The sequence below is a fragment of the Musca vetustissima genome, unplaced genomic scaffold (genome assembly GCF_032173495.1).
Source record: "Musca vetustissima isolate MV318-11 ecotype Yass unplaced genomic scaffold, APGP_CSIRO_Mvet_v1 utg56336, whole genome shotgun sequence".
NCBI lineage: Eukaryota > Metazoa > Arthropoda > Insecta > Diptera > Muscidae > Musca > Musca vetustissima.
Genome location: NW_026873833.1, coordinates 100667 through 128395, shown reverse-complemented (window position 1 = coordinate 128395; position 27729 = coordinate 100667). Strand labels below are relative to the sequence as shown.

The window sequence follows — 27729 nt, the reverse complement described above, 5'->3', positions numbered from 1 at the left end:
TCATCCCTGAAGAAAATGTTGTTCGGTCCACCGCCTGTTATTCATGCACCAATTCCACGTATGTACGACGTTGTGAATGGTCAGCGGGTTTCAGTTTTTGCTTGAGCGGGACTTTATATGGACATATGTGTAGATCTAAATGCAAAATACGCTATAATATGCCGTTAGACTGGCATAATTCCTGACAACGGCGAGAAATCGATACATTCGGGTCTTTCACTTACAGCATCGATATTTTCAACCGAACGAGCGAAACGATGAGACACAGCCTCACAATTATTATATTTTCCAGGATTTGAATTTAAAATATCTACATTTTATTTTAGATTGTAGGGCATCGGTGAACTATGAAGAGAAAATTTGTTACTGAATAAAGGAACTAACAAATAGTACATAAACATTTCTATATACTCAACAGTGTATGTGTGCATGTTTTATCAAAAGACTAATTTATCAACATGTGTTACAGTTCCCAAGGCTCTGGGGCGAACGTGAGTGTTTTTTTTTTTCAATCACAAAACGTACATTGAACGATGTTCTCGGTCTAAACTCCATTCAGCGGAAAAGTCATTTTGTAATTCAACAAAAGAAAAACCCCACCGATGAAAATCAAGAAATCTACCAAAAACCGTTTTCCTCCTCACATACTACCTGGAAATGTGAATTCGAACATCTTCAAGGTATAGCAAAATAGCATCGAGTCAGTTATCGTGTCTTTTACGAAAAGAAAATTTATTTCTGTCGTTTTCTCTACGTCCATTCGTCGATCGGTCGGTTGTTTGGTTGGGGGAAAAAGGTTTCCACACCGCGACCCATTGTACAATGGAAATGAACTTATGGTAGAGAAATTACCACATAATTTCATGATGTGAGTTGATAGAGATGATACAGGTTGCTGGCTCGGGTTGTTTGGTTGGCGGTTGCAACTGCGAGTACTATGTAGCAATTTTGCGGCGCTGACTGCTACCTTCGATGGATGGTTGGTTGATTATCAACGACAACAACAGTAGGAAGACACCAAATGTATGCCAATACGATGCCTCAACCACATCTACCGCAACACCAACTCCCCACCAACCCAAAAGCTGTGATGTTAATGATGCCGATAATGTTGACTACGACAAAAATATGCGATGCTATATTCTACAGCACAATTTTCAGGAAGTGATCAGTAAATTAAGATGTAAATGATTTTTTGCTTTTAGTAAATTGAAATGCTACAAAATTTCATTTTTGTACCCTACAGTACAATGGCATTTGTACTTTGGGTCCATAGTTACTTTTTATAAACTACTTATTTTATTTTCTGAGCCTATTAATTGCACTTGTGCAGGTGTAGAAATTTCTCCAATTTAATTTTATTTTATATGAGAGGTGTGTCAATATATGGACATATTATGATAATTTTCGCGAAAATGTATCTCTGCTTTCAAATAACAGCGTTTTCGGCTAAAATCCTCAAAATATTGAAAATTTCGCAGGGTGCTGTATCAAAACATGGACAGCTTCCAATGCATTGCAATGGTTGAAAAATATGGGTAAAACCTTGAAAATATCGAAAATTGGTCAGAACCATTTTATGGGGGCTATGTCAAGCATGGTCCTGAAATTATAATTTCAGCATATCAACATCCAAAAAACATTATGCCAAAAGCATATCCCTTTCGGTTGGAAAATGCGTCTAAAGCCCTTAAAATGCCGAACATTGAACGGGGCTATGTCAAATATGCTATGACCAATAATGATGATTTCAGGGTAGAGGTATGATAGCCTCTAAATCCCCGAAATACCAAATTAGAGCCTTTCCGGTAGGATATGCGAACAAAACCCTAAAAATATCGAAAATTGGGCAGGTCCTTTTTATGGGGGCTATATCAAGGCCTGAACTTTTTCATGGGTGCTATGCCAAAACCTTAAACTACAATGATAATTTTCTGACATCCAAAAACACAGTACGTTATATTATTTATCTTTCGGATGGAAAATTCACATTATTCAGCTTCGAAACTCCCGATATGCATAGTTAGAGCCTTTCCTGTTGGAAAATGCGACTAAACCCTTTAAAACCCAGCGTTTACCATCTGATTGACGTGCAAAGAGAAACGAAGGAGTTTATTGAAAATGACTCCAATTAGTTTTTTTGTTTGTTTTTTTTTTTTTTTTTTTTGATTATGTGCGGCGGATTTACGCCTACATTCGACAGAAATATTAAGTGCTGAATTGACTTCTCATGATCGTAATGTGTCATACCCTAAGATTGTAAATATTAAAAAGGTTTGTTCTTGTTGGGTCCGGCACAATTTGACAACCACTTCAAAGAGCTTGGGTTTATTGGAAATTTTGCAAAAAATATTTATGGGATTGTAAAAGTAGACGTATCGTGGATCGATCTATATGATCATGAATGTACCGTGTGGTTTTTCGAAGGCGAGTCAACTTCCGTGAATGTTGCTCATGGAAGAACCACTTGGAAGCAAACGGTCGCCTGTTTTTTTCAGCAAAGCAGATCATTTAGCGACTGAGCTACGGATGAGGTCAATTCTGAGTGGAAGACGTCAATTTCTTTGGCCGAAATTGTGAAATTAAAAAAAAAAACGAAAAAGAGAAGGTGAATCATTGTGCACCACGACAATGCGAACAATCACACATTGGTTACAACCTGAGTCTTTTTTACCGGATAAAACGTGGAATTGATGGGTCTTGCGCTGCACAGGCCTGAGGGCGACGAAAATATTTGATGTGCGGTAATAAATGGACGCCATTGGGCGTTCAAAGCGTTCAAAAAAATAGAAAAACATGCTTTGAAGGTGTGTCAATCGGAGTGGAAAAATTGCTGCGGCAATTGGACATTGAATTTTTGTGAAGAGATTTATTGTGGGGTTTTAGGAGTTGGAATTACAGATTTTGGTGTAGTGTTGTTGGCGATGGTAACGAAATTTCCTTTACAATAATAACCAAGGAACCACTTGGTTGAACCATTTCAGAGGAGCATATAGTTTCCATTACTCAGACATTCATAGTACGTTTAGAAATCGAGTAAACATATTTCACTTTGTAAATAGTCTTTGAGATCAATTGTCACCCTCAGAAGAACATTTTTATTCTTCCGGATTGAAATAAAGATTGCCGCGGCAATAGAAGCCAATGGTAATTGTGTTCATTGTTGTGTTTAAATATTCGCATTTGGCTATAAAGTCAGAAATAAAGGTTATTCATTTCGTCGTCGATACCTGGAATGTGTGTACAAAAAACAACGATTTATCGAATAAATTTTTCTTAAGCGATGAATCACTTTTCTTACTAATAAATAAAATTGTAATATGTGTCAAAAGTGGATCGAAAGTTACCACAAAAAATCAATGCTTGCAACATTTCGCGTGGAGTTTATAAATGGCGTAGTTTTTCACACATAATGACAACGTTCAAACTTTATAATAAATCCAGTGATCGGCGAAGTATAGTCGGACGATGCCGACCCTATGCAAGTTTCTGATGATCTATATTCCGAGATTGGATAATATTTCGCGATATTTTCACTCTCTTCACCGATTAGAGGTCAACAGCTCCTCTGCGACATCCTTTCAGAATCATGTTTTCCCGGAATTTTTTTAATGATCGGTTTAAAATTGTGGCGCCTAGAGCGACTAGAAAACATGACAAAAATAAAGTTTTTCTTCCATTTCATCCCCGAAATAGCATCGAAAATTATAGGCGTCGTTCTTGGCCATAACCGAAACCTCACGCAAAAATTCCCATCCATCAACGCTACATTTCCGCCCTCTAGTGTGGTAATGGTAATACCAAAAAATATCAAAATACGTAGTACAAATGAAAAATTTCGCTGTTGCAAACATAAATTTACTGTGAAAAAAATTCATGCCGGGGGGGACCGGGCCCCCGGGCCGCCACCCTGCGTACGTCCCTGCTTCAGATCCATACTACAGCACAGGTAGTATCAGCGTCTTGTAGAGTGTGAGTATGGTCTGGCGAGTGGTGGCCTTTTTCTGAATTGCTTACTTAGACTGATGCCAACACTATTCTCCTTCGAATTTCAAAACTGATGTTATTAGTTTTATTTATGGCGGTACCAAGATATATAAAATCTTTGACTACCTCGAAGCTGTAGTTCTCAAGTTCCACAGTTGGTCTGAGTCTACTGGACGTCTTGCGCGTTGATACTATCAGCTTAGTCTTCTCACAATTTACTGCCAGACTCCTTCTCAATTAGTTCAAAGGTGGATGTTACCGCTCGCAATGTTCGACCCACTATATCGATGTCATCGGCATAGGCGAGTAACATGTGTTGTTTGGTGCAATAGGTCGTATAAGAAACGAATATTATCGGTCATTTTGGTAGAAAATCTGTTTACGTTTTCACACTATTAAGGGAACCCCACCCCCCCCCCCCCCCATTCTCGATTTTTTATTTTTAAGATTTTAAATGGGCTGGTAAATGAATACCAATGCTTGTTAAGGTTTTAAACTTGGCACATATATATTTGAAGATTTAAAAAGGAAGAAAAATAATTTACCAAAATTTGTTGTTGTTGTTGTTGTTTTGTTGTTGTTCTTTGTGTTCAAAGAAAAGTCCATATTTTCGATGGCGGGCATGATAACTCCTCACTGGAACATCGAAATCCGAAAATTCCAACTGTGTTAGAAAGAGGACATGTCTGGCTCTCGTATGAACTAGGATTATTGACTTCGCACAACAATTAAAAAATTGGCGGAACTTTTTTATAGAAAATCGCCTATTTTTTACAACAAACTAAGTTAAAAAATAAGGAAGGTCTTCACCGATTGGCTTTATCCTAGTTCATACGAGAGCTACACACTCCCAGAGAAACGTGTCAAAATTTGAAACCGATTGGATTACTAGTTTTTGAGTTATCGTGCCCGCCATTCGTTTTGAGAAAAACGCGTTTACAGTTTGAAAAGCTCTTTAGCCGTCACTTGATGCTGACATAATGAAACGGCTATATCTTCAAGAGTTCTTGAGATTTTCACTTGAAATTTTGTAGGAACATTCTAGAATTAGAGTAGATTCGAATTAAATCCAAAAATTTTTTGACACCGAGAATGGGGGGGGTCCCCTTAAGTCAAATGTTGACAGTTCGGGTGAAATCATTTCGTCTCTAACATGACCTGCTAATTGTCATTTCTAATGGTCATTTCTGTTCACCTTTTCGAGCAGGATATTAAAGAGGTCACATGACAAACTGTCACCTTGTCTGAAACCTCGTTCGGTATTAATAGGGCTCCGATAGGTCCTTTTCGACTTTAACTACTGACCTTGTGCCAGTTAAAGTTATCCTGCATTGCCGTATTCATTTTGCGGGAATGCTGAACCCAGACATGGTTTTAAACACCTCTGAACGGTACGAATATGTGTCGATGTGTTTTTCGTGTTTTTTTTTCAGGAGTTAAAATCTGGTCAATGGTGGATTTGCCATTTCTGAAGCCACATTGGTATGGTCCAATAATGTAATTGACCATTGACTTCAGTCGCTCACACAGTACGCTTGATAGCACTTTATATGCGATGGGAACGAGACTGATTCCTCTATAGTTGGCACATATCGTCTTGTATCGTTTTTTGAGCACGGGACCCAGGATGCTGAAGTTCCAATCATTGGGCATGCATTCCTCTAGCCAAATTGTGCTAATCAGCTGGTGCATGCTCCTGACCAGCATCGGACCCCCAGTTTGCTTTATTATTCTTCAGCCGATTGATTGCTATTCTGGCCTCATCTTGGCTAGGTGGTATACACTCTATATCGTCATCTCTTAATGACTATTTGATACCAGAAGCTTTTCAAAATGTTCCTTCCAGATCCTTAACACGCTGTCTGTTACCAGGTTTCTTTCTTCATCTCTACAGGAGGATGTTCCTGCACTAAAGCCTTCGGTTTGGTGTTTTACTCGTTGGTAGAACTTCCGGACTTCGTTCTGACTCCTGTACATTTCGATTTGCATCCGCTCACGTTTTCTTGTTCTTTCTGAAAATACGTTTCTCCTCTCTCCTGTTCTCCCGATAATTCTCCGTCGCATTTCTGCTGTCTGCAGAGTTTCCCTATACGCTGCGTTTTTCAATGTTGTTTAGGGTATAAAAAGATATATATTTCATATATGTATGTATATGCCTTTTATTTGCTGTTATTTTTAAAAGTATTTTATATACAATTTATATATAGTAGCCCTAAAACCCATTTCTCCTCATAATAGAATTTTAGATAACAAAATATTGTGGTCGTCTTGTAAAAACCATATATTCGACGACAGTCCATATATAGCCTTTGCATAATATTTTTAATCTATCTATATATGTATATAAAAATGAATTGCTGTTCGTTAGTCTCGCTAAAACTTGAGAACGGCTGAACGGAATTATCTGATCTTAGTCATGAAATGTTCGTGGAGGTCCAGGGAAGGTTTAAAAGGTGAGAAAATAGCGAATAAATACCGCGAAACCTCTAAAAACAGGCTTTTATATTTTCCATACAAATGTTTTCTAAATAAAATGTTGAGTCATAAAGACAATTTGCATTTTGTGTCAAATTATTTTTTTAGGTTTAATAAATTTTAAGTTTCTAAAAGCAAACATAATATTCGATAACCAACTAATATTTCAATCATTTTGTAAGTACTTCAGAACACGGATATTTATGGCTTAAAGGTTTTAGTTATGATAATCTATGAGTGCATACTTCCAACTTTGTGAGAGTTACCCTCTATTTTTCAGTAAGTGCGAAATTACCTCACTCTATTAATTAATTTAAGATGCCGAGGTGAGGACGACCTGACTCATTCATATATGCGAAGAGAAACCTCACGTGCCAACTGCACTGATGATCAGAGAGAGACAGATCAAGAAAATGTTCGTATTGCTATGGCAAAAATGGGTTTTTTAGTGAGTCACAATGAAGTAAATAGGCTAAGAATGCAACGAGTTCATGCATATCAAACTCAATAAAAATTGGATTATGTTGTCCTGGAGGAAAAGTGAGATTGCCACAATTAGTCCTACCTCCAGATCCATTACGCTCATTAGTTTATGGGATTGAAATTGATTTTATGCACGTCTTAGTCAATATTCAGTAATATAACAACTGTTTCCAGATGACGTCATTTGGCGCTACACATATTATACAGGAAAATTTCATGTCCACGCTCAAGGTATAAAACCTAAAAAAAATATTTTTTTTAATATTCCAGTTTCTACTAAAATAAACATCGGAAGTAAATTTATCTTATCTTAGTCTTGAAATGTCCGTGGAGGTCTAGGAAAGGTTTAAAATGTGAAACAAATAGAAAACAAATGAAAATAGTATGAAGCATATTTTCACAAAATATTATGAAGCATATTTGAATTTCCACGAATTTAGTATCGAGCTATTTTGATTGCACCACGTCGTAGTTGTTATTTTGAGATAATTTGGGCCAGAATTGGTAGCGTATTATTACTTTAAATCATCATTTGTCAATTATTGAAAATTGTATTGAAACTTTTTTGTGCGAATGCAAAAAAGTAATTGAGAAGTATATCATTGAATGTACACGCGATCATTATGTGTACACATTTTCCCTAAAGTGCACGTACATTTTGGGACAAATGCAAGAATTGAAATGAGAAAACATTTGGAATAGAACTCTGATTCTAAGATACATGCCCTAGGTTATTTGTCTTAAAAATAATAATAATAGTTCCATAGGAACATTAGAAAACCGGCGTAACAACTTTAACATACCGAAAAGGAAACGGAAAATATGTATGGCGCCTTTTTATATATTATGTCAATTCCATGAGAATATTCGGTCAAAGTCTTTACAATACCGAAAATGGGGCGGGACCTGTATGTAGGAGCTTTATCAAAAGGTCCTAAATAGAAATGTTTCCTCAAAAATGTGTTTTGATAATCTAAAATGAAACATTACAGCCACTTTGGTTGTAACACTGGACCAAACTGCCCAAAATACAAATATTGTGGGTACCGTTATATGGGAGCTACCGCAAAGAGTCAACCAATATTGACAATTTCAGAAGGATTCATTTTACCAAATAAAACAACCAAATACCAAATTAGAGACGTTTATATTAAAAAACGTGCTCCAATCCCCCACATCATCCAAAAAGGGGATATTTGGAAGCGTGGGCGAATATGAAACTACACCAAATACCGAATATTAAGGTATACCGTTATATGGGACCTATATGTATACTTAAATCAACATTGAAAATTTTAATTAGGGACATTTTCTGCTCAATAAGTATCCCTAATATTAAATTAGAAGCAATTCCGTTGAATATTGGGGGTATCGTTATATGGGGGCTACCCTAAAATTGAACCAAAATTTTAACATTTTCAATACCAAACATCTCATGAGTATTAGAAATGTATGAGCAAAGTTCTATCTAAAACCGTGGATGGAGCACCAAACCTCTATCATATTGTTACTTTATGTGTGCTTTGACAAATACCAAGGTATAACAAAAATCTATACACTCCGTCTTATGGTGGAAGGTATAAAAACAATCCTAAAATGCCGAAAATTATACACCAATAATATTGCTAGGCAAGACAAAGTTTGCCGGGCCCGCTAGTTTTATATAAATTCTTTGCCTTTCCAATGACTATTATTTAACCTATTTCCTATTTCCCCCTCTATTTGCAGCATTGCAATTTCTATGATGTCTATAATGACGACGATATACAATTTGAATATCACGACATGAAAATAAATCGGCAACAACAACAAACATCATCACAACTGATGTTGATACCAACAATAATGACAACAAATGCAAACAATCATCAACAGCAGCAACACACGCAGCAGCAACATCCACATCAACAACAACTTCCCTATGATGTTGTTCATGACAATGCCACAAATGTGGAAGCTGTTATTCTGCAGAATCAAGTGGATACCTTGCATTGGCAATTAAAACAGGTATGTACAAGATTGAAAAATTATGATCGAAGTAAAATAATAAACAAGAAGAACAACAACAACATCCATGTTGTTGGCTACTGTTTGTGTGTGTGTGGTGATCTCAATTGAGTGTTACCAAGTTACTACTGAAAAGAAATCAAAAAACAAAAGACTTAAGACACAAACCTGACTAAGATTACAACTGGATTGGCGCTTGGTGGTTGATTGTTGGGTTTTATTGTGTGTTCGCCAGCGAGGTTGACATGCTTTAGCCAGCTTTAGAATTTTATTTATGTTAGAATGATACCAGTTTCCATGGATTTTTTTTTTCTCTCTGCTGTTCTTTTGGTGCCATACATCCATGTTTGTTGCATTGTTTTAATATTTATAGTATCTCGCGTTGTGGTTGTTGTTATTTTTATTTCTCAAACACGGATATAATTAGTACACCAGCCACACTATATCAACACAACGCGCTGTATGTCGCATACATACTTACATATGTGTGAAGTGTTTTTTGGTTTCTTCGTTCTGCTTTTTTTTATAAGAAAGCCAAGTTATGTGTTCTCATATCATGTTCTGCATATTTTTCTCACGACTAATCTGTCATTAATTATGGGTTCTGGTTTGTCGTAGATCTTTTTTACCCTGCTTCTTATTTTTCCTCTTCTTTGTGGCGTTTTACATTTCATCGGTATTATTACAAGAAATATAGGTTTCTTTCGTCGGCTTTAAACATTCAACTTTGGCAAAGTAATTACCTCTTGTTTTTCTGGGTCTAATTTAGACCAGCTTTACTTAATACTTTGTTACGCAGAATGTGTTAGTTTTTTTGTTTAGTTTCCAGTGCAATTTCGTGTTTATTTCTAATTAATTTTTTGTAGGCCAAAAACTACCTTTATTATGTTTGTGTATTCTAGGTTACGTTAATAACAGTAGACCACTAAACTTTGACCTTAACCGGTAATATGAAAATAATTGGCAATTCTTATCACAAGGAAGTTATTACAGTTTCACACATTATTAGGTATTACTATGGCCTAAAATAACATAAAAAAATAATTACAAATTATTTCGCTTATTGAAAAAACAAAAGGTTCAACCGGACTGAAATATGTATAAATACCATAATAAAAGACGTCTTAAAAATAGCAAAAATTTTTGGCCAACAACAAGGTTTATTTATAAGGTTACCAATAAGTCTTCATTGTCTGACAAAATGTATTGTTTAGAATAAATAAGTAAAAATATTTTTGTTCTAAAGAAGAAATCGTTTGTAACATATAACTACGATATTTAGAGTTTTGATCCTGTTCTATTAAGGGGACCCCCCCCCATTCTCGGGGTCAAAAATTTTGTTGATATAATTCGAATGTACACTAATTAAAGAATGTCCCTACAAAATTTCAAATGAACATCTCAAGAAGTTTGAAGATATAGCCGATTTATTGTGTCAGCATCAAGTGACGGCTGAAGGGCTTCTCAAACTTTAAACGCGTTTTTCTCTAAACATTTTTTTGCGAATGGCGGGCACGATAACTCAAAAACTAATAACCCAATCGACTTCAAATTTTTACACGTTTCTCTGTGAGTGTGTAGCTATCGTATGAACTAGGAAAAAGCCAATCGGTGAAGATCTTCCTTAATTTTTGACTTGGGTTTTGGTAAAAAATCGGCGATTTTCCAAAAATATTTTTTTAAAGGTCCACCATTTTGTTAATTTTAGAGCGAAGTCAATAATCCTAGTTCATACGAGAGCCAGACATGTACTCTTTCTAACACCGTTGGAATTTTCGGATTCCGATGTTCCGCCATCGAAAATAAGGACTTTTCTTTAATTACAAAAAACAACAACAAAACAATAACAAAATTTTTTTGTAAATTATTTTTCTTCTCTTTTAAATCTTCAATTATATATGTGTAAAGTTACAAACCTTAACAAGCATTGGTATTGATTTACCAGCCCATTGAAAATATTGAAAAATTAAAATCGAGAATGGGGGGGGGTTCCCTTAAGTACTTCTCGATTAAAAATTTCATAAGTTCATGGCAGAACGATTTTTATCCTCTGAGAGTACGAAATTTCATATTCAAATTTCCAAAATTTAAAATTTGTTGCCAAGGTGTTTTTAGGAACCATGAACATACCTAGAATGGGGCGGATCCGCTATATTGTGGATACATTAAACATCGAGCCCAAACTTAAAGTTTCCTGTGAAAAAGATTTTTACACACCAAGAACAGGGTATGGCTAAGTACATTGAGGAGGTTTAATCAAAATATGAACCTTTACCGAAATGCCAAATATTTTCATTGTATTGTGAACCACTATTTTTTGCATTATTTTCCAACAAATATTCCTTAAAAAACATTCTTCTTTTTAAAAAACATATATATTTTTTAAAAACTCAGCACAATATTTTAATAAAAAATAAGTAAGGAAAGTAGTAAAATCGGACTAGGCCGACCTTATAATTCCTTTCGCCACTTTGGGTATGTTGTACATATGTATCCTAACAATTTCATGTTTCAATGGGACAAACTTAAAGTAATCGATTTATAGCAAACTTGATGCACGCTATCCGGTATGCCGCGCTGTAAAACATTTAATCTCAATCAGACACCCGTTTGAAATATTATGGAAGCTATGTCTACATCTGCACCAATTTCAACAAAACACAAAACGTCTTTCAAGTCTCATCATTTCAAAATTTTGTGTCTATCGGACAAACATTATTTACCTAAAATCGGACGAAAATATATATATTTCGGAACTATATCTATATAAATATATTATATATGGGAGCTTTATCTAAATCTGAACCGATTTTCTCGAAACATAACACACATAATTCTATAGTTAATTCAAAGCACCATGCCATGATGCTTAACACACACAATTCGAAAGATATATTGGGGCTTTGGTGCACAATTCGCCATGCCAAATTTCGTGGAAATCGGAAGATATATAGGGACTTTGGTTCACATTCGCCAAATTTCATCCAATTCGGATCATAAATGCGAACTGTACTTTGTTTAATATTTAACATGGTCAGATAAACTGACGGACGGACATGCATAAGTCGTTTCAGAAATTGATCAAAAGGAACCATGTATCTATCTCGTTTCCTTTTGCCTGTGTTTGTCATATATGCAATGGAATTGGCAATTTAGATCTATTACCAATGTATTATTTTTTATTATTTACAGAAAACTCTTTAAAAATCCACACATTATTTTTTTTAATATTCTTTAAAATATCAACGCATTATCTTTTCCAAAAATATACATAAAATCGACGCCTTGTTTTTCAAAAAAAAATATTATATTAAAAATCGAAGCCTTTTTTTGAAAAATTGTACTAAGACCTCAAAATGTTAAAAATTGGGGCTATTGTTTTATGGGGCTATACCAAAACCAGGACAAATATTGATCGTATTTGACACCGAAGTAAGAACCCAAAATATCAAATTAGAGAAAATTCCGTCGAAAAAACATACCAAAATTATTTGGGTATATACTTATGATATTTTCAACATATTTATGGGTGGAAGATTTTCTACCCAAGAATCATTTTGGAAAATATCGAGTAAGTAGACAGTAAGATATCTCTAATTATTATTTTCGACTACTTGTTCTACATAGCTCTTTACCAGATTTACCATAAAAGTCTTTTCCCAGTGTTGAAAGCTGATCCATCTGCTTACGAAGACCACGACTCTTTTAAGTTCAATAATATCCTAGCTTTAATCAGCATCAAATTAGGTCTCTCCCAAGGGGAGACTATCTCATCCACTATCCTTTTCAGACCATGACTCTTTATGATGATGAAAAATGTATTAGCTGATTGTACATTTCCCATCATCATAAAGAGTCATGGTCTGAAAAAGATAGTGAATGAGATAGTCTCCCCTTAATATTGATTTTATTTTCTTCCTTTCCTTGAGTTTTCTGTGCACAAAAATTGTTCAATACAATTTTTGTTAACCAGCAATTTAATTATGTTAAGCCACGCAATAATGCGTCAGTAAAAAATGCTGGTCAATATCCATGACCACAATTATAATTAAAGCAAATTAATCAATATTGGCTGGCAATTGCTTGGTGTCGAATTAATTTGTTTATGTCGGCAAAAATGTAATGATTGTTTTTTTAGCGTTTATTTTCAATTTGTGGGTCAATTAATAATAATTATAATTATGAAAATAGATTAAGTGGAAAAATATAATTTCTGTGAAGTTGTTACAAATTTCCGAAAGCTAACAATTTTTAAGATTTAAATTTGAACAAATTAATTGAATATTCTAAAAAAGAAATCACTGTGTGGGCATCAATGGAATAATAAATCAGAGGCCTGCTATCCATTGTTAATTAGAGATTGTCATGCTATAGTTTATGATATTATTATAATTTATGTTATAAATATTTTTTTTTAATTTGTTAGCGACATTTACAGCCCACCCAAAATAAAAATCAATATAAGTCTCATTAATTATTCACGGCTGAAAATGGTAATTAAAATCACATTAATATATATATATATATATATTCTGCATGAGTCGACACAAAACAATATGACATAAATCCATAATTATTAAATTATGGTAAGGAAAATGACTGCGTGTAAAGCAGTTTTGTTGGTTGCTCTACTGAAAGTGGTTTAAGTACATTTTAGGTTCTGATACAAATCTCGGTTTTCTAGAAAAGTTTACAAAAATTATTTCGTTATATATTCTATAATGTTTAAGGATACAAAGCCTTAAACAAAATTAATACCACATAACAACATTTTTGAAACCTTTAAATATATCAATATAAGAAAAATGGACTTAAACCACTTTCAAAATAAACGACTCATATATACACCCGTAATACGCTAATATGTATCCAATTTGGTCCAATCGTTGGACTTGAAAATATTTTTACCAAAGCTAGACCCACAACTGTTAAAAACTGTACAAAGTAGCATAACATGTCAGGATAAATGCCCGTCGTCTTCTATTCCTAATCGTTCACCATTGGACCTGACATTTTATTTTAAAATGTTGCAGAAATTGCTCGTAGTACTTCCAGCCCATTTAACCCCAAACACCGACATAATCATCACCGACTTTTCGACCAAAACCTTTCTAATATATATATATATCGTTAGCTAAAAAGCAAAAAGGCGTAACTAACAAAAAATTTAAAATTTACTTTTTGAATGAATATTGTGAATGTCAATAAACTACATGTGTTGACATTCAAAAAGTCAATTTTCAATTTTTTGTTAGTTACGCCTATTGCATTTTAGCTAACGATATGTATATTTAAATATTGTTGGAGCATGATTTAATCCATTTGGCTTTGACAACGACTCACTGTCATCATCGTCGTCATCATTGTTATTGTAATTTATAATAGCTCATAACCCATATATAATTAAATGTTTTGTGGTAATTGTAATAAATTATGTCGTTTGTTGTAAAATGCCATTCCACTATGAAGTGAGTGACGCGTAAGCAAATATTTCTTTTTTACACCGATTAGTTTGGGTTTTCAACAGCTTGTCCAGAATAGTTCTTGCACGTGTCAAATGTATTCTACGGCTAGCCAATGGGCTATAATTTAATAACTCGTTTACTACGACAAGTTTCAGAAATGGAAAGTAGGACAAATGTTATTTCAATCACTTGTAAACTGATTACATTTTGTAGAATCCTAATGGGGAAACTAATTTTGGTATGACATACCTTAAATTGATATATTGTAAAATGAATATATATTTTATTTTATAGTTTGGATGTGTGCAATATTTGTTGAACCAAATCTAAATTTGATAGAAATATCAATAAGTATTGATAACGAAAAGAATTTCTTTTCGTTGTGGGGTTTTTAAGTTTTTTTTCTAATAATAATTTATTATTATTAAGGGGACCCCGCTCCCCCAATTCTCGGTTTAAAACAATTTAATTTTGTATTTTGATTTGATTCGAACCTACACTAATTCAAGAATGTCCCTATAAATTTTCAAGTGAAAATCTCAACAAATTTTGAACATATAGCCGATTTATTGTGTTAGCATTAAGTGACAACAAGAGGGCTTCTCAAACTCAAACAGCGTTTTTGCGAATCGTGTCCGCCGATAACTCAAAAACTAATAACCTAATAAATTTTGGGACGTTTCTCTGTGAGTGTATAGCTATTGTATGAACTAGGATAAAGCCAATCGATGAAGAATAGGCGATTTCCAAAACATTTATTTCAAAGTTCCGCCATTTTTTTAATTATTGTGCGAAGTCAATAATCCTAGTTCATACGAGAGCCAGACATGTACACTTTCTAACACCGTTGGAATTTTCCAGTGAGGAGTTATCATGCCCACCATCAAAACTAAGGAATTTTCTTTGATCACAAAAAAACACAAATTTTTTGTAAATGAATTTTCTTCCTTTCGTTTGCAACCTCACTCATCTACAGAAGGCCCGACAATTTCCACTTGTAGACGAGGATAACAGTATCAACTGTACCAAAACATGAACACATACACTACATATACTTTTGATATTGTCCCAAATTAACGGTACTCTGCAACCTTTAAGCAATTTTGCAACTGAAGTGGTCTGGTTCAACTGTAGATATTCTGACGGTCCTAGGCGAATTATTCAACCGAAGTGACCACAATTTGGGTTCCTGTTTGGTACAAATATTAATGTCCCGCCCCTTTGAATGTTCAATCGTCATTTTTGAAACGATGTGGTTATAAATAGTCATTTCGGAGTTTCAAAAGATAAACTAAATATTTAGAGTTTGGTGTTTTGTTTTCTCAAAGGATAAAGAACCTACTACGCGATTCTCATGTTGGACCCCTTAAAAAGTTCGATCAGACCGATGCTAAGGACATGTTTACTTATTATTATTTAATAGTGTTGGCGGGTTATTTGGGATACCATTTGTATTTTGTTCTTGCAAAATAGTCAGGCTTAATCCCAGTTTGTTGTTTTTATAAAAAACAACTATTTATTAGTGGGGAATGTATGACATTGTCCGCCGAGGGGTAAGGCAGGGAAGACTATAGTTTCGGATCTCGCCACTGATCCTCATCAGTTCCCTTAGTTTTTTGTTGGGATATTCTCCCCAGAAGCTATTAATAGCTTCTTTACAAAAAACCTTTCAAACCCAAATGTCTCTTGTGGCAATTCGAAGTTCTTACGTTACCAGAGATACAACCTAATGAGAAGTTCGTTTCGTTGGCACCTGAACTTCTCATTAGGTTGTATCGCTGGTAACGTAAGAACTTCGAATCCATACATTCCCCACTAATAAATAGTTGTTTTTATAAAAACAACAAACTGGGATTAAGCCTGTCTATTTTGCAAAAACATTACTATTTAATTATTATGTTCGGTACAACATGAGTTTCTAAGCTCATTTTTTTCCTTCAATGTACTTTGTTACGAGATTTACCCATAGTTATACCCTTCATCACACTGTGGTATAGGGTTTTATGTCTTTGTGCACATGTTTATAACATGCAAAAGGAAACAAGATAGACACATGGTTCCTTTTGATAATATGCATAGAATTACTTTCTGAGTAGTCTTTCTGTCTGCCCATGTTAAATTGTGAACAAAGTAAAGAATTGGATGACATTTTGCACAGCTCATTTGTTTGGCCCCATTGAAATTGGGAAAAATCGGTTAAGGTTTAGATATGACTCCCATATATATTTTCCTTGGATTTGTAATTTTTGTACCAAGGCCACTATATTTATTCCATTTGCACGAAATCTGGCATAGCGTACTGAGTTAGTCTAGAATGATGTGTGATGTTTCGTGAAAATTGGTTCAGATTTACATATAGCTCCCATTTATATTTTATATTAATGGAGCACCAAAGCCCCTATATATCTTTGGATTTGTACGAAATTTGGCATAGCGTAATGAAATAAGTCTGGAATGATGTGAGCTGAGATTCGTTAAAATCGGTTCAGATTCAGATATAGCTCCTATATATATTTTCGTTCGATTTTATGCAAATTGTGTACCAACGCCACTATATTTATTCGATTTGCACGAAATCTGGCAAAGCGTACTGAATTGAGTCAAGAATGATGTGTGCTGAGATTCGTGAAAATTGGTTCAAATTTATAACTCCCATATATATTTTCGTCCGATTTTAGGTAAGTGGCGGACCAAACTCCTAATGTTCGTCCGATTAACACGAAATTTTGCACCACGTATCAAATTGAGACTAGAATGACGTTATTGCGTTTCGTTGAAATTGGTGGGGATGCAGACATAGCTTCCATATATATTTCGAACGGGTGTCTGATTGAGATTAAAGTTTGAACAGTGCGGCATACCGAATAGCGTTTATCAATTTTGCTTTAAGTTGATTTACATACATTTATCCGATTGTACAAACGCAAACGGTTCTAATTCTTCCTGAATGAAATGAAATTTTGAATAGGTTCCAGAATGGCATGTGGTGGATTGATGTTAGTCGGTTCACATATAGATAAAGATCACATATGTAACCCTTTCAGTGTCAAAAACAAATTTTGTCGGAATAAAAATCTAAAATTTTTTTTCAAGATCATATAAAGGGACAGAGTTTAGAAAAATAGCAATTTTCATTTTAACCCTCGGCCGGCTTCGTCTGTCTTTCACCAAAAACAATAACATCAATAGTAACGGTACGTAGGATAATCGAAAAATCGCAAAGAAAGAGAGTACTTTTAAATTTCGAATATATTCGACAAAAACACTGAAAGGGTTAAGTTCGTCCTATTTCGTATCAATGTTCCTTCGAAAAGGCGAAGACTGTCGGGACACATCAGTTGAATATACCCAATGTGGGGAAGGGTTACTTTTGAAAATATGCATATAATTATGATCCGAATGGGATGGCATTCGACACCATTCACATATTCGACCCCAGGACAAAGCCTAGATAAATTAATGAAAATGGGCTCCGATTTCGTTACACCTATATATAATTAATTAATTAAGTTTTTTTTTTTTTTTTTGAAATCGTTTTTGGGTAGGGTAGGGAAGGGTATTATATAGTCCGCAGACTCCGAATGTTCTGTTACCCTTACTGAATTTTTTCTTAAAATAAATAAACAATAGCTCAAAATCGTAATACACTCCCTCACTACCATTTTGCCCCAAAACAAATGTGGTTCTTTGAAATACAACAATGCAGCCAAAGGAATATAAAATTGGCTAAGTTTCACGAAAATACAGTACGAATTGCCAAAAACTAGATATCAGGGCCTTTAACTACTAACACAACAGCTAGATAAAAAACCATGTTATAACTAATTTACTAAGATTTTATATCGCCACCAAACTCTGGTTGTGTCTATGTAACCCACTAGCTGTGAGTTTGTTACTGTGGCAATGGCAATTATTTAAACATTACATTTATTTGCAGGCATTTGCCACCACTATCACCATTCCGCCGTGCCAAAATGATTTTTAATCTAAGAAATGTTTGAATGCTGCTCGTATGGCGAACGATTACCCAAAACACTTAAATTGGTGGTGGGATGTTGGTGGCGGTGGCTGCGGCGGCGGTTATCGCCAACAATTGGCCAAATAACCCACCTTACCATACTGGCCATGTTTTAGGAGACTTCCACTTTAAATCTCAATGATTTTCCCATCTTTAAATGTTGGTTAAATAATCCACGGCGGCATACAATCACAATTGTTTGGATTACGACGACGAAAACGACAATGGCTAAGAAGTGGTCGTCTGTCTAGCTGGAAAATGCCAAACTTTTTGGGTGGTGTAAAACGAAAACGAAATGAAAAAAAGAAATCGAGAAAAACCATTTTGACTGACTCTTGGCCAATTTGGGCATCAACAAATAAAACCAGAAATTACCACAAACGCCAATGGTAGAAAATATGTCTAATGTGTGTTACTTAAGAAAATGTGTCTTGCGATTACATAATACAGCGACAATAACGACCGACTGAACGACCGACCGCCGTCGTTGTTGTAATTTGATGTTGACCATAATTGTTTGTTTGGTTTAATTTATGATTCAGTGTCGAAAATATCCAGTAGCATAAAACACTTTCGTGTAATAAAAGTCGTTTTAATCGTTTTCTATACACCGAATGTATGTATGTGTATGTCGATGTATGTGTATAAGGAAGTCAAGTCAATTGTATGTTGCAGAAGATGATGACAATTTGTCATCAAGAAAATTTTCGTTAGCTGATCATTTAATAACTATATCAAAAATGTGATTATAAATAATTGTAATAATCCTCGATTAATTCACGGGAATGGAAAAATAGCGTGATTGTATTTTAATAGGAAGAGAGGAAATTTGATTTTAACAGGATTTTTAAAAATTGTTTGCGTCTATGGAATTTTTAGACAAATTAATAGTCTACTTGGTAATCTTTCTAATAGAGATGGCGATATGTTAAAAAAACTATAATTGCAGAACGCGACCCTATCTTCGAAAAGGCAATAATAGGCACTGGAAACATAAACAAATTTCAAAATATGCATAAAGAAAGAACAAATGTCGGACGATGCATTACATCAAACTATGGGTCTATTTTGTAACTATGAGTCTATTTTGTTTCCATTGCGTATTACATTCACAGAGACATAATTAAAACCAGTCAGGAAATTTCAAAAGCAGTACGGTTCCGACATTATGAAATCTTTTACTACTTTGGGTCCACGTACAATATCTTGTAGATAGAACAAATATAGCATCTTTGGAGGACCATTGACATGGAATCGGTCGAAATAAAATATGTGATCTGCATAGGTAAATGAACCAATTTAAAATAATATTGAAATCCATGTCAATCGGACAAACTTGGAATATTTGGTACACCATATGTATGAAATCGAGCAAAATTATGTATGAAAACTATATGTAAACCTGGACCGTTTTGAAGAAAACTTGTCATACTCCACTCGGTATGCTGCTGCAAAGAGCGCACTGTCCAAATTTTCTCCTGAATCGAACAAGCGAGCCAAAACTATAGAAATTAAAATTGCAAAGGTAATAAATATTGTATACGATTTTAAAAAATAAACATAGATCGGGTACTTTATTCACTTATAAAAAACACAAGCACTGTCGGACTGGGCCGACTATATGATACCCTTCACCACGATATTTGGTATGCTGCACTGTTTAAAATTTAATCTCAATCAGACACCTGTTGTTTATATGGTGTACAATTAACATAAATAAGTCGGAATTATATATGGAAGCTACGATATGTCTATATCTGAACCGATTTGAAGCAAACTTGCCTGAGATTAATTTATATTATTTTTCGGTACGTTGTGTCAATCGGCCTAACTGTGGATCTTTAGTGTACAATTTACTTGAAATCGGACGAAAATATATATAGAGTTAATTCAATATGCTATGCCAAAATTAGTGTAAATCGAATGATTTTCAGAATCTTTTATCTAAATCTGAACCGATTTTCACAAAACATACCACTTATCATTTTAGACGTAATTCAATACGTTACACCACAATTCGTGCAAATCAAACGATTTTCAGGGACTTTGGTGCACCACTTACCTAAAATCGGGAGCTATATCTAAATCTGAACCGATTTTCACGAAATGTAGCACACATCATTCTAGACCTAATTCAGTAGGCCATACCGAATTTCGTGCAAATCGAAAGATATATAGGGACTTTACATTACACCATTTACATTATATCGGACGAAACTATATATGAGAGCTATATCTAAATCTGAACCGATTTTCTCCAATTTCAATATTATTTATTTGAACCTTTGTAATATGTTTTGACAAATATTGGGGCTTAGTTAAGGGGGAAACTATATACGAGGTCCTCTATCTGAATACTGCCGTTTTCTTTTCGAAAACGTATATATAATTTTTTCATTTTGTTAGTAATGGTCCCTGTCCAGAGAAGGTTAACTCTCTACAGTATATCAATAATGAGTTTACACATTGCATAAATAAAAGCTTTTTTCAATTTCGTTATTTTTTTATAATTGTATACATATGTACATAAATAATATATAAATTAAATAATTATAAGTTAAGCAATTTCAAATTTAAAACATAAAACAATATAACAAAAATATGCAATTTTAACGTTGTCAATTTATTATTTCCACATGATTTAAATGTACAATTTATATTATAATAACAATGTTATTGAACACACATTTTCATAGTTTTAATAATTTGTATGGTCGTCCTTGACATCTACCACACTTTGTAGACGTTTTTTCATCCAGTGGACCAAATTTTGCAAGTTATAAACGTTGTGCATTGCAATTTTTATTGCTTTTTTATTTATACCCTACACAACTATGCTGTGCAGTCCCATGTGTTTGTAACGCAGCGAAATATTGGTCCTAGACCCACCTTTAAGTATACCGATCGTCATATCTCGACTAGCTGAGTCGATCTAGAAATGTGTGTGCGTCCGTCTGTCCATTATAATTTGTAAACACGATACAGGCCGCAGTTATATACCAATCATGACGAAATTTTCATGTAGGTCCGGTTTTAGCAAATTTAGACACTTTTGTTTTTGATTATGATTCGTTAATATTTAGAAAATGAAATAGACTAGAAACTTTATTTTTGTTTTTTTTCTAACTCTATAGGTCGCTTTAGGGGCCACTATTTTGACACGAACACCACGAAATTTTACACAGGGAGAAGGGTCTGCCCATAGAATGAGCATAACTGCTTTGATGAATATCGGTCAATATTTAGCGGGTCAAACAGACCAAGACTTTTGTTTGAAAAATTATATGCATTATATTATAACAAAATACTTCGAACGGCTGTTTAGATGATGATCGATCATTATTGCGGGAGCCAAATTAACCAAACCTAAAGCTAGGGAAAACAAGATTTGGAAAATATGCCAGGGTTAGGAAGTGACGCTGTTGACCGGTAATTGGTCAATAGGGTGTAAATATGGCGAAATATAGTCCAGGTTCAGAATATAGAAAGTTTGATTTTCGTGGCAGTTGTGTAGAATATCATATGGTCGGCCCCCGTGCCTTTTCAAATATGGTGTAAATATGGCGAAATATAGTCCAGGTTCAAAATATAGAACCGCAGAATGTTAGATTTTCGTGGCAGTTGTGTAGGTTATCATAAGGTATCATATATCCGCACTATATGTGACTTATGTTTAGGATCTTATCCTGATAAAATTTAAAATGTGGCTTGTTGTCCCTGAAGAACCCAATGTTCATAGCACTCATTAAGGAATGTTTTTATACCTTTCACCACACTGTGGTACAGGGAATTATGTCATTGTGCATATGTTTGTAACAGGCAAAAGGAAACGAAATAGACATATGGTTCCTTTTGAGAATATGCATAGAATCACTTTCTGAGTCGATTTATGCATGTCCGTCCGTCCGTCTGTAGATGTTAAATTGTAAACAAAGTACAGGTCGCATTTATGATCCGATTTGGATGAAATTTGGCACAAGTCACTTATTTGGTCCAAGAACCAACCCTTTTGAAATTGGGAAAAATCGGTTCAGATTTAGATATAACTCCCATATATATTTTCGTCCGATTTAAGGTAAATGGGGCACCAAAGTCCCTCTATATAATTCGATTTGCACGAAATTTTGCACAGAGTACTAAATTAAGTCCAGAATTATGTGTGCCGAGTTTCGAGAATCGGTTCAAATTTAGATATAGCTCCCATATATAGCTTCGTCCGATTTTAGGTAAAGGGGACCAAAGTCCCCATATATCATTCGATTTGCATGAAATGTGACATAGAGTACTGAATTAGGTGCAGAATGATGTGTGCCAAGTTTCTAGAAAATCGGTTTCGATTTAGATATAGCTCCCATATATAATTTCGTCCGATTTAAGGTAAATGGTGCACCAAAGTCCCTATATATCATTCGATTTGCACGAAATTTGGCATAGAGTATTGAAATAGGCATCATTATGTGTGCTAAGTTTCGTGAAAATCGGTTCAGATTTAGATATAGCTCCCATATATATTTTTGTCCGATTTAAGGTAAATGGGGCACCAAAGTCCCTATATATCTTTCGATTTTTGCGAAATTTGGCATAGGGTACTGAATTGGGTCCAGAATGATGTGTGCTAAGTTTCGTGAAAATCGGTTCAGATTCAGATATAGCTCCAATATATATTTTCGTCCGATTTAATGTGCACTAAAGAACCAAAGATTGGCCGACCCGCACACAATTTTGGATAAAGTTTTCTTGAAATTGGTTCAGATTTACATATAGTTCCTATATGTACTTTCGCCCGATTTTAAGTAAATGGTGTACTAAAGACCCATAGGTAGGCCGATTGGCAAAACGTACTGAAATTAATATAAATTAATCTCGGGTAAGTTTCCTTGAAATCGGTTCAGATTTAGATGTAGCATAGCTTCCATATATAATTTCGACCTATTCATGTTGGTTGTAAACCAAATAATCAATGGGTGCTTGATTGATATTACATTTTAAACAGTGAACTTATAGATAAAGATCGCATTTTTATATTCGTTCAATTTCATGTCAATGTCCCTTCGAAAAGACGACATTTGTAAACATACATATGTAGAATATCCCCAAAGTGGTGAAGGGTATCATATAGTCGGCCCAGTCCGACTTTACTACTTTCCTAATTGTTTTTTTTTTTTTTAATTTCTTAATATTGTTGTGAGTCATCGTTATTTCTGCACCACCAAATCAGGCTTGGCCAAACACTAGTAGCTCTATCGTTGCTATATAACATAATATTCAGTCGGGTGTGCAATGTTCAGATTGGCGAATGAAAACCTCTTCTCTATATTTGCTCCAGATAGTACGGATTTTTGCGTGCTGCTCTCAATAAGTATTTGTTTTTAATATAGTCTGTCGAATTGTTTTTTGACAAACCTTAACATCACTCTCTTCTTCGAGCTTCCTTTATATATAATATAGTCTGTCGAATTGTTTTTTAACAAACTTTAACATCACTCTCTTCTTCGAGCTTTTTCTAAAAATTATGTTCTCAGTACGCTTATTTATTTTGGGCTTTGGACCACCTCCTCGATTTAACACCAATCCCCCCTTGTTTCCGCTCGATTTAATGTATTGCCTTTCGTAAAACTGAAAACATTTGGTCTCACTTTTCCCCAACTGGCGGTTGCATCATAGGATAACCTTTTGCCTGGCTTTTTTAAATACTTTATTTCAATGCATTTTGTCATCAAATGATTCTGAATATAAAGCAAAAAAAGTAGAACACAAAAAACTAACGGTAGAGTAGGTTTATCTTCGTACACTGTATGAAGATAAACCTACTCTACACAATAAAAGAACAAGAGATGTGTAAAGAGTTATTTGACACTGCTGACACTGATCCATATTTTTGTTGAACTGTTATTTTTTATTATATACTAAATTTTAATTTGGTTGACTCTATATATTACATACTGTTCATGACCTCTACATAACATGTATCCCTACTAAGAAATATTATATAAAGTTGATTTTGATCCACTAACATCTTCACATCTGAAGCTATTGCCTAATTATCTAATCTAAGTGCATTCATTTATCAACCATCTACTACACAAGACCAGACTACCTAACAACTGAAAACTTCGTCCCCATTTAAGGGAACCCCCCCATTCTCGATTGTAATTTTTCAAGATTTTAAATGGGCTGGTAAATCAATACTAATGCTTGTGGAGGTTTGTAACTTTGCACATATATAATTGAAGATTTAAAAGAGAAGAAAAATAATTTACAAAAAAAATTTGTTATTGTTTTGTTGTTGTTTTTTGTAATTAAAGAAAAGTCCTTATTTTTGATGGCGGGCATGATAACTCCTCACTGGAACATCGGAATCCGAAAATTCCAACGGTGTTAGAAAGAGTACATGTCTGGCTCTCGTATGAACTAGGATTATAGACTTCGCTCTAAAATTAACAAAATGGTGGACCTTTGAAAAAATATTTTTGGAAAATCGCCGATTTTTTTACCAAAAACCAAGTTAAAAAATAAGGAAGATCTTCACCGATTGGCTTTATCCTAGTTCATACGAGAGCTATACACTCCCAGAGAAGCCTTGCAAAATTTGGAACCGATTGGATTATTAGTTTTTGAGTTACCGTGCCCGCCATTCGCAAAAAAATGTTTAGAGAAAAACTCGTTTAAAGTTTAAGAAGCCCTTCAGTCGTCACTTGATGTTGACACAATAAATCGGATATATCTTCAAGAGTTCTTGAGATTTTCACTTGAAATTTTGTAGGGACATTGTTTAATTAGTGTAGATTCGAATTATATCAACAACAATTTTGACCCCGAGAATGGGGGGGGGGGTCCCCTTAATGAAATAAAAGAGAAAGCATACATATAATACAGTGTATAGTTTCCTTCGCGATATACTGTAGTAATTTGCGTTTAAAGCTTAGACGAGACACTCATTTTATTAACCACATAAGCTTTCTTAATTATTTCATAATAATGATGTTGTTGTGGCAAAGAATATTAAATGTCAGTTTAATTGTGTATTTACTTTAGCTGCCGTGGTCTATTTTCCATTGATGAATAAATAAACGGTTAATTTTTGAGCACACTTCGTATTTATGCATTTGTTTAGTATTATTGCCTCATCTCTTTATAATATAGATCCTGTTTTTTCAACATGACAATTACAAATACAAATTCCTTATTATAATAGTCACCCTCTCTTCCCTTTACAGGTTGAAACAAGTTGCGATATGTATCGTGCCGTTATGGAAGAAGTTGCCAGGTTTCTTGAACGTTATCAGAAACAACGTCAAATCCAACAACAAAAGCAACAGCAAGATAACATGGAAAAAATGTCCAGATCGAAAAGTCTATATCAAGTTAATAGCCCTAGCGAAGCTCATGACAAATCAATGCAATTATGCCCCGAAAATGATTCATCCGCTTCGTACCTCCGAGTACGAAGCAGTACAAATCTAATTGATTTGAAACAAAATGAATGTAAAAAGAATAACAAGTCATCGAATGCGAAGACAAGCGGATGCCACAGTAAAGACGATCATAATTTTGAGACAAGTCTGGCACCATCTCAATCGTATAGTGCATTTAAGGATTTCACCTGGTAAGTTGACAAAGTGATCCGTTTGTTAACATCCAAATAATTTGTGTTTTTTTTTTCGTATTTTCATCTGCAGGAGACGCTCACCCAAGAAATCAAATGATTCGAAATCACACAGTGTCCGTGATGATGCCGATGAAAAACTAAGTCAAGAAGCATTTCGTCTCCATCGCACAATTCAAAATCTATTGAATACATCACAGCATCAAACTGAGCTATTGCACCCGCCGCCGCAGCAGCACCATCATCACCATCAGATGCAACGCCAGTCTTTGGCTGCCTGTGGTGGTGTGAATCGTATATCGAAAGCCATGTCCACCACATCAGTGGCCACATTGCCTGGAGCACCCATGCATAATTCCACCAGTCTAACACTGGCCACGAATTGTGCCGCCTCAACTTCATCCGATTCATCGGCAACTTCGCCCACCATTGCCGCCACATCCAACACTCTTGCCCCTGATATGTTATTCTTACGTTCCGCCAATATGCGTGATTCCCGCCTATCATTGCGCAGCTCCACCGATAGTTCGGTACATTCCACCTCATCATCGGTTGCTTCATCGGCTTCTTCGAAAGTGGAAACCGATGAAGAGCCAACAACGCCATTTCATTCACCACCAAACATGCTGGCCCAACATAAACCCCACATCATGGCGGGTTCCAGCACCGAAGATGAAAGTGGTTTCAGTTCGATAAGCTCATTTCCGGACATTGGAGTGCCACACAACTCCACCATGTTGGCCGGCAAGCCTCCACAAAAATGTCGAAATGCCAAAGGCAATGAATTGAAATCCTTCAAAGCCAACAATGACAGCAAGCAGCAAACCCAACAACAGTCAACAGCCGATAATGCGGCGAATGCAACTCTAAAAGCCAATGTTGTTGGGCTGCCATTAAACTCCTCCCAGGATATGTCACATCGTTGGGATACAACACCCTCGAAAACGTATCACAATGCCAGCACGAAATTTCAAAGATTTTCAGCATTATCGAATAATGAAGATTCGAATACTGTTCTATGGGTATAATTTCAAAATATGCACAGATTTCGAAATTCTCCACAGAGTGGATGACGTCGTATTCTATTTGTTAGATTTAATTGTGTACTCTATTCTATTCTATTCTGTTGCATAATTTGTGCCTTTTCATAAATATATTCTATCTTCTTTCATTTATTATTTATTATTATTAATATTGTTTTATGAAAAAATCTATATTTTGTGAGTGTGTATATGTATTATTTATAAGTTTCGTTTGTTAACATTGAGAAATGAAGCATTTAAATGATTTTTTTCGTAGATTTTTTGAAGAAAAATCATTAATCATTTTTATTTTATGAATATTATTTAGATATAAGCTTTGGATGTATTATATAAAATTATATTTGTATGTTTTTCCGTTTTTTTCTTTTTAGAATATTAAAGATAGTTATATGAAGTGTTTAAAATTGTGTGGTGTTTTATTTCAAAGAATATAGTATGGTGAACAAGTTTCTATTTAATTTCTGAACATTAAACCGTTGAAATATTTTAGTAAATTTTTAATGACGGATCCCATACGCCTTTGGAACTGTTCGATGTATTTTTTCTCTAATACCTTTACATCGCCATGGTCTTTTATTTTATTCCAAAGAACGTTTGAAGATTTCGATACTGAAATCCACCTTGACTTTATCCGACGATCCTGTG

At 34.7% G+C, this 27729-nt stretch overlaps 1 protein-coding gene across 1 annotated transcript; it reads left to right on the top strand.

Annotated features, from left to right (window-relative positions):
* Positions 1 to 458: 458 nt before the first annotated feature.
* On the top strand, positions 459 to 27071 carry LOC133328463 (serine-rich adhesin for platelets). The gene is made up of 4 exons (XM_061537033.1): positions 459 to 491; positions 8674 to 8952; positions 25653 to 26041; positions 26115 to 27071. The coding sequence occupies exons 1-4, from the start codon at positions 459 to 461 to the stop codon at positions 27067 to 27069; spliced, it is 1656 nt and encodes a 551-aa protein (XP_061393017.1). The 3' UTR covers positions 27070 to 27071.
* The last annotated feature ends 658 nt before the right edge of the window (positions 27072 to 27729 follow it).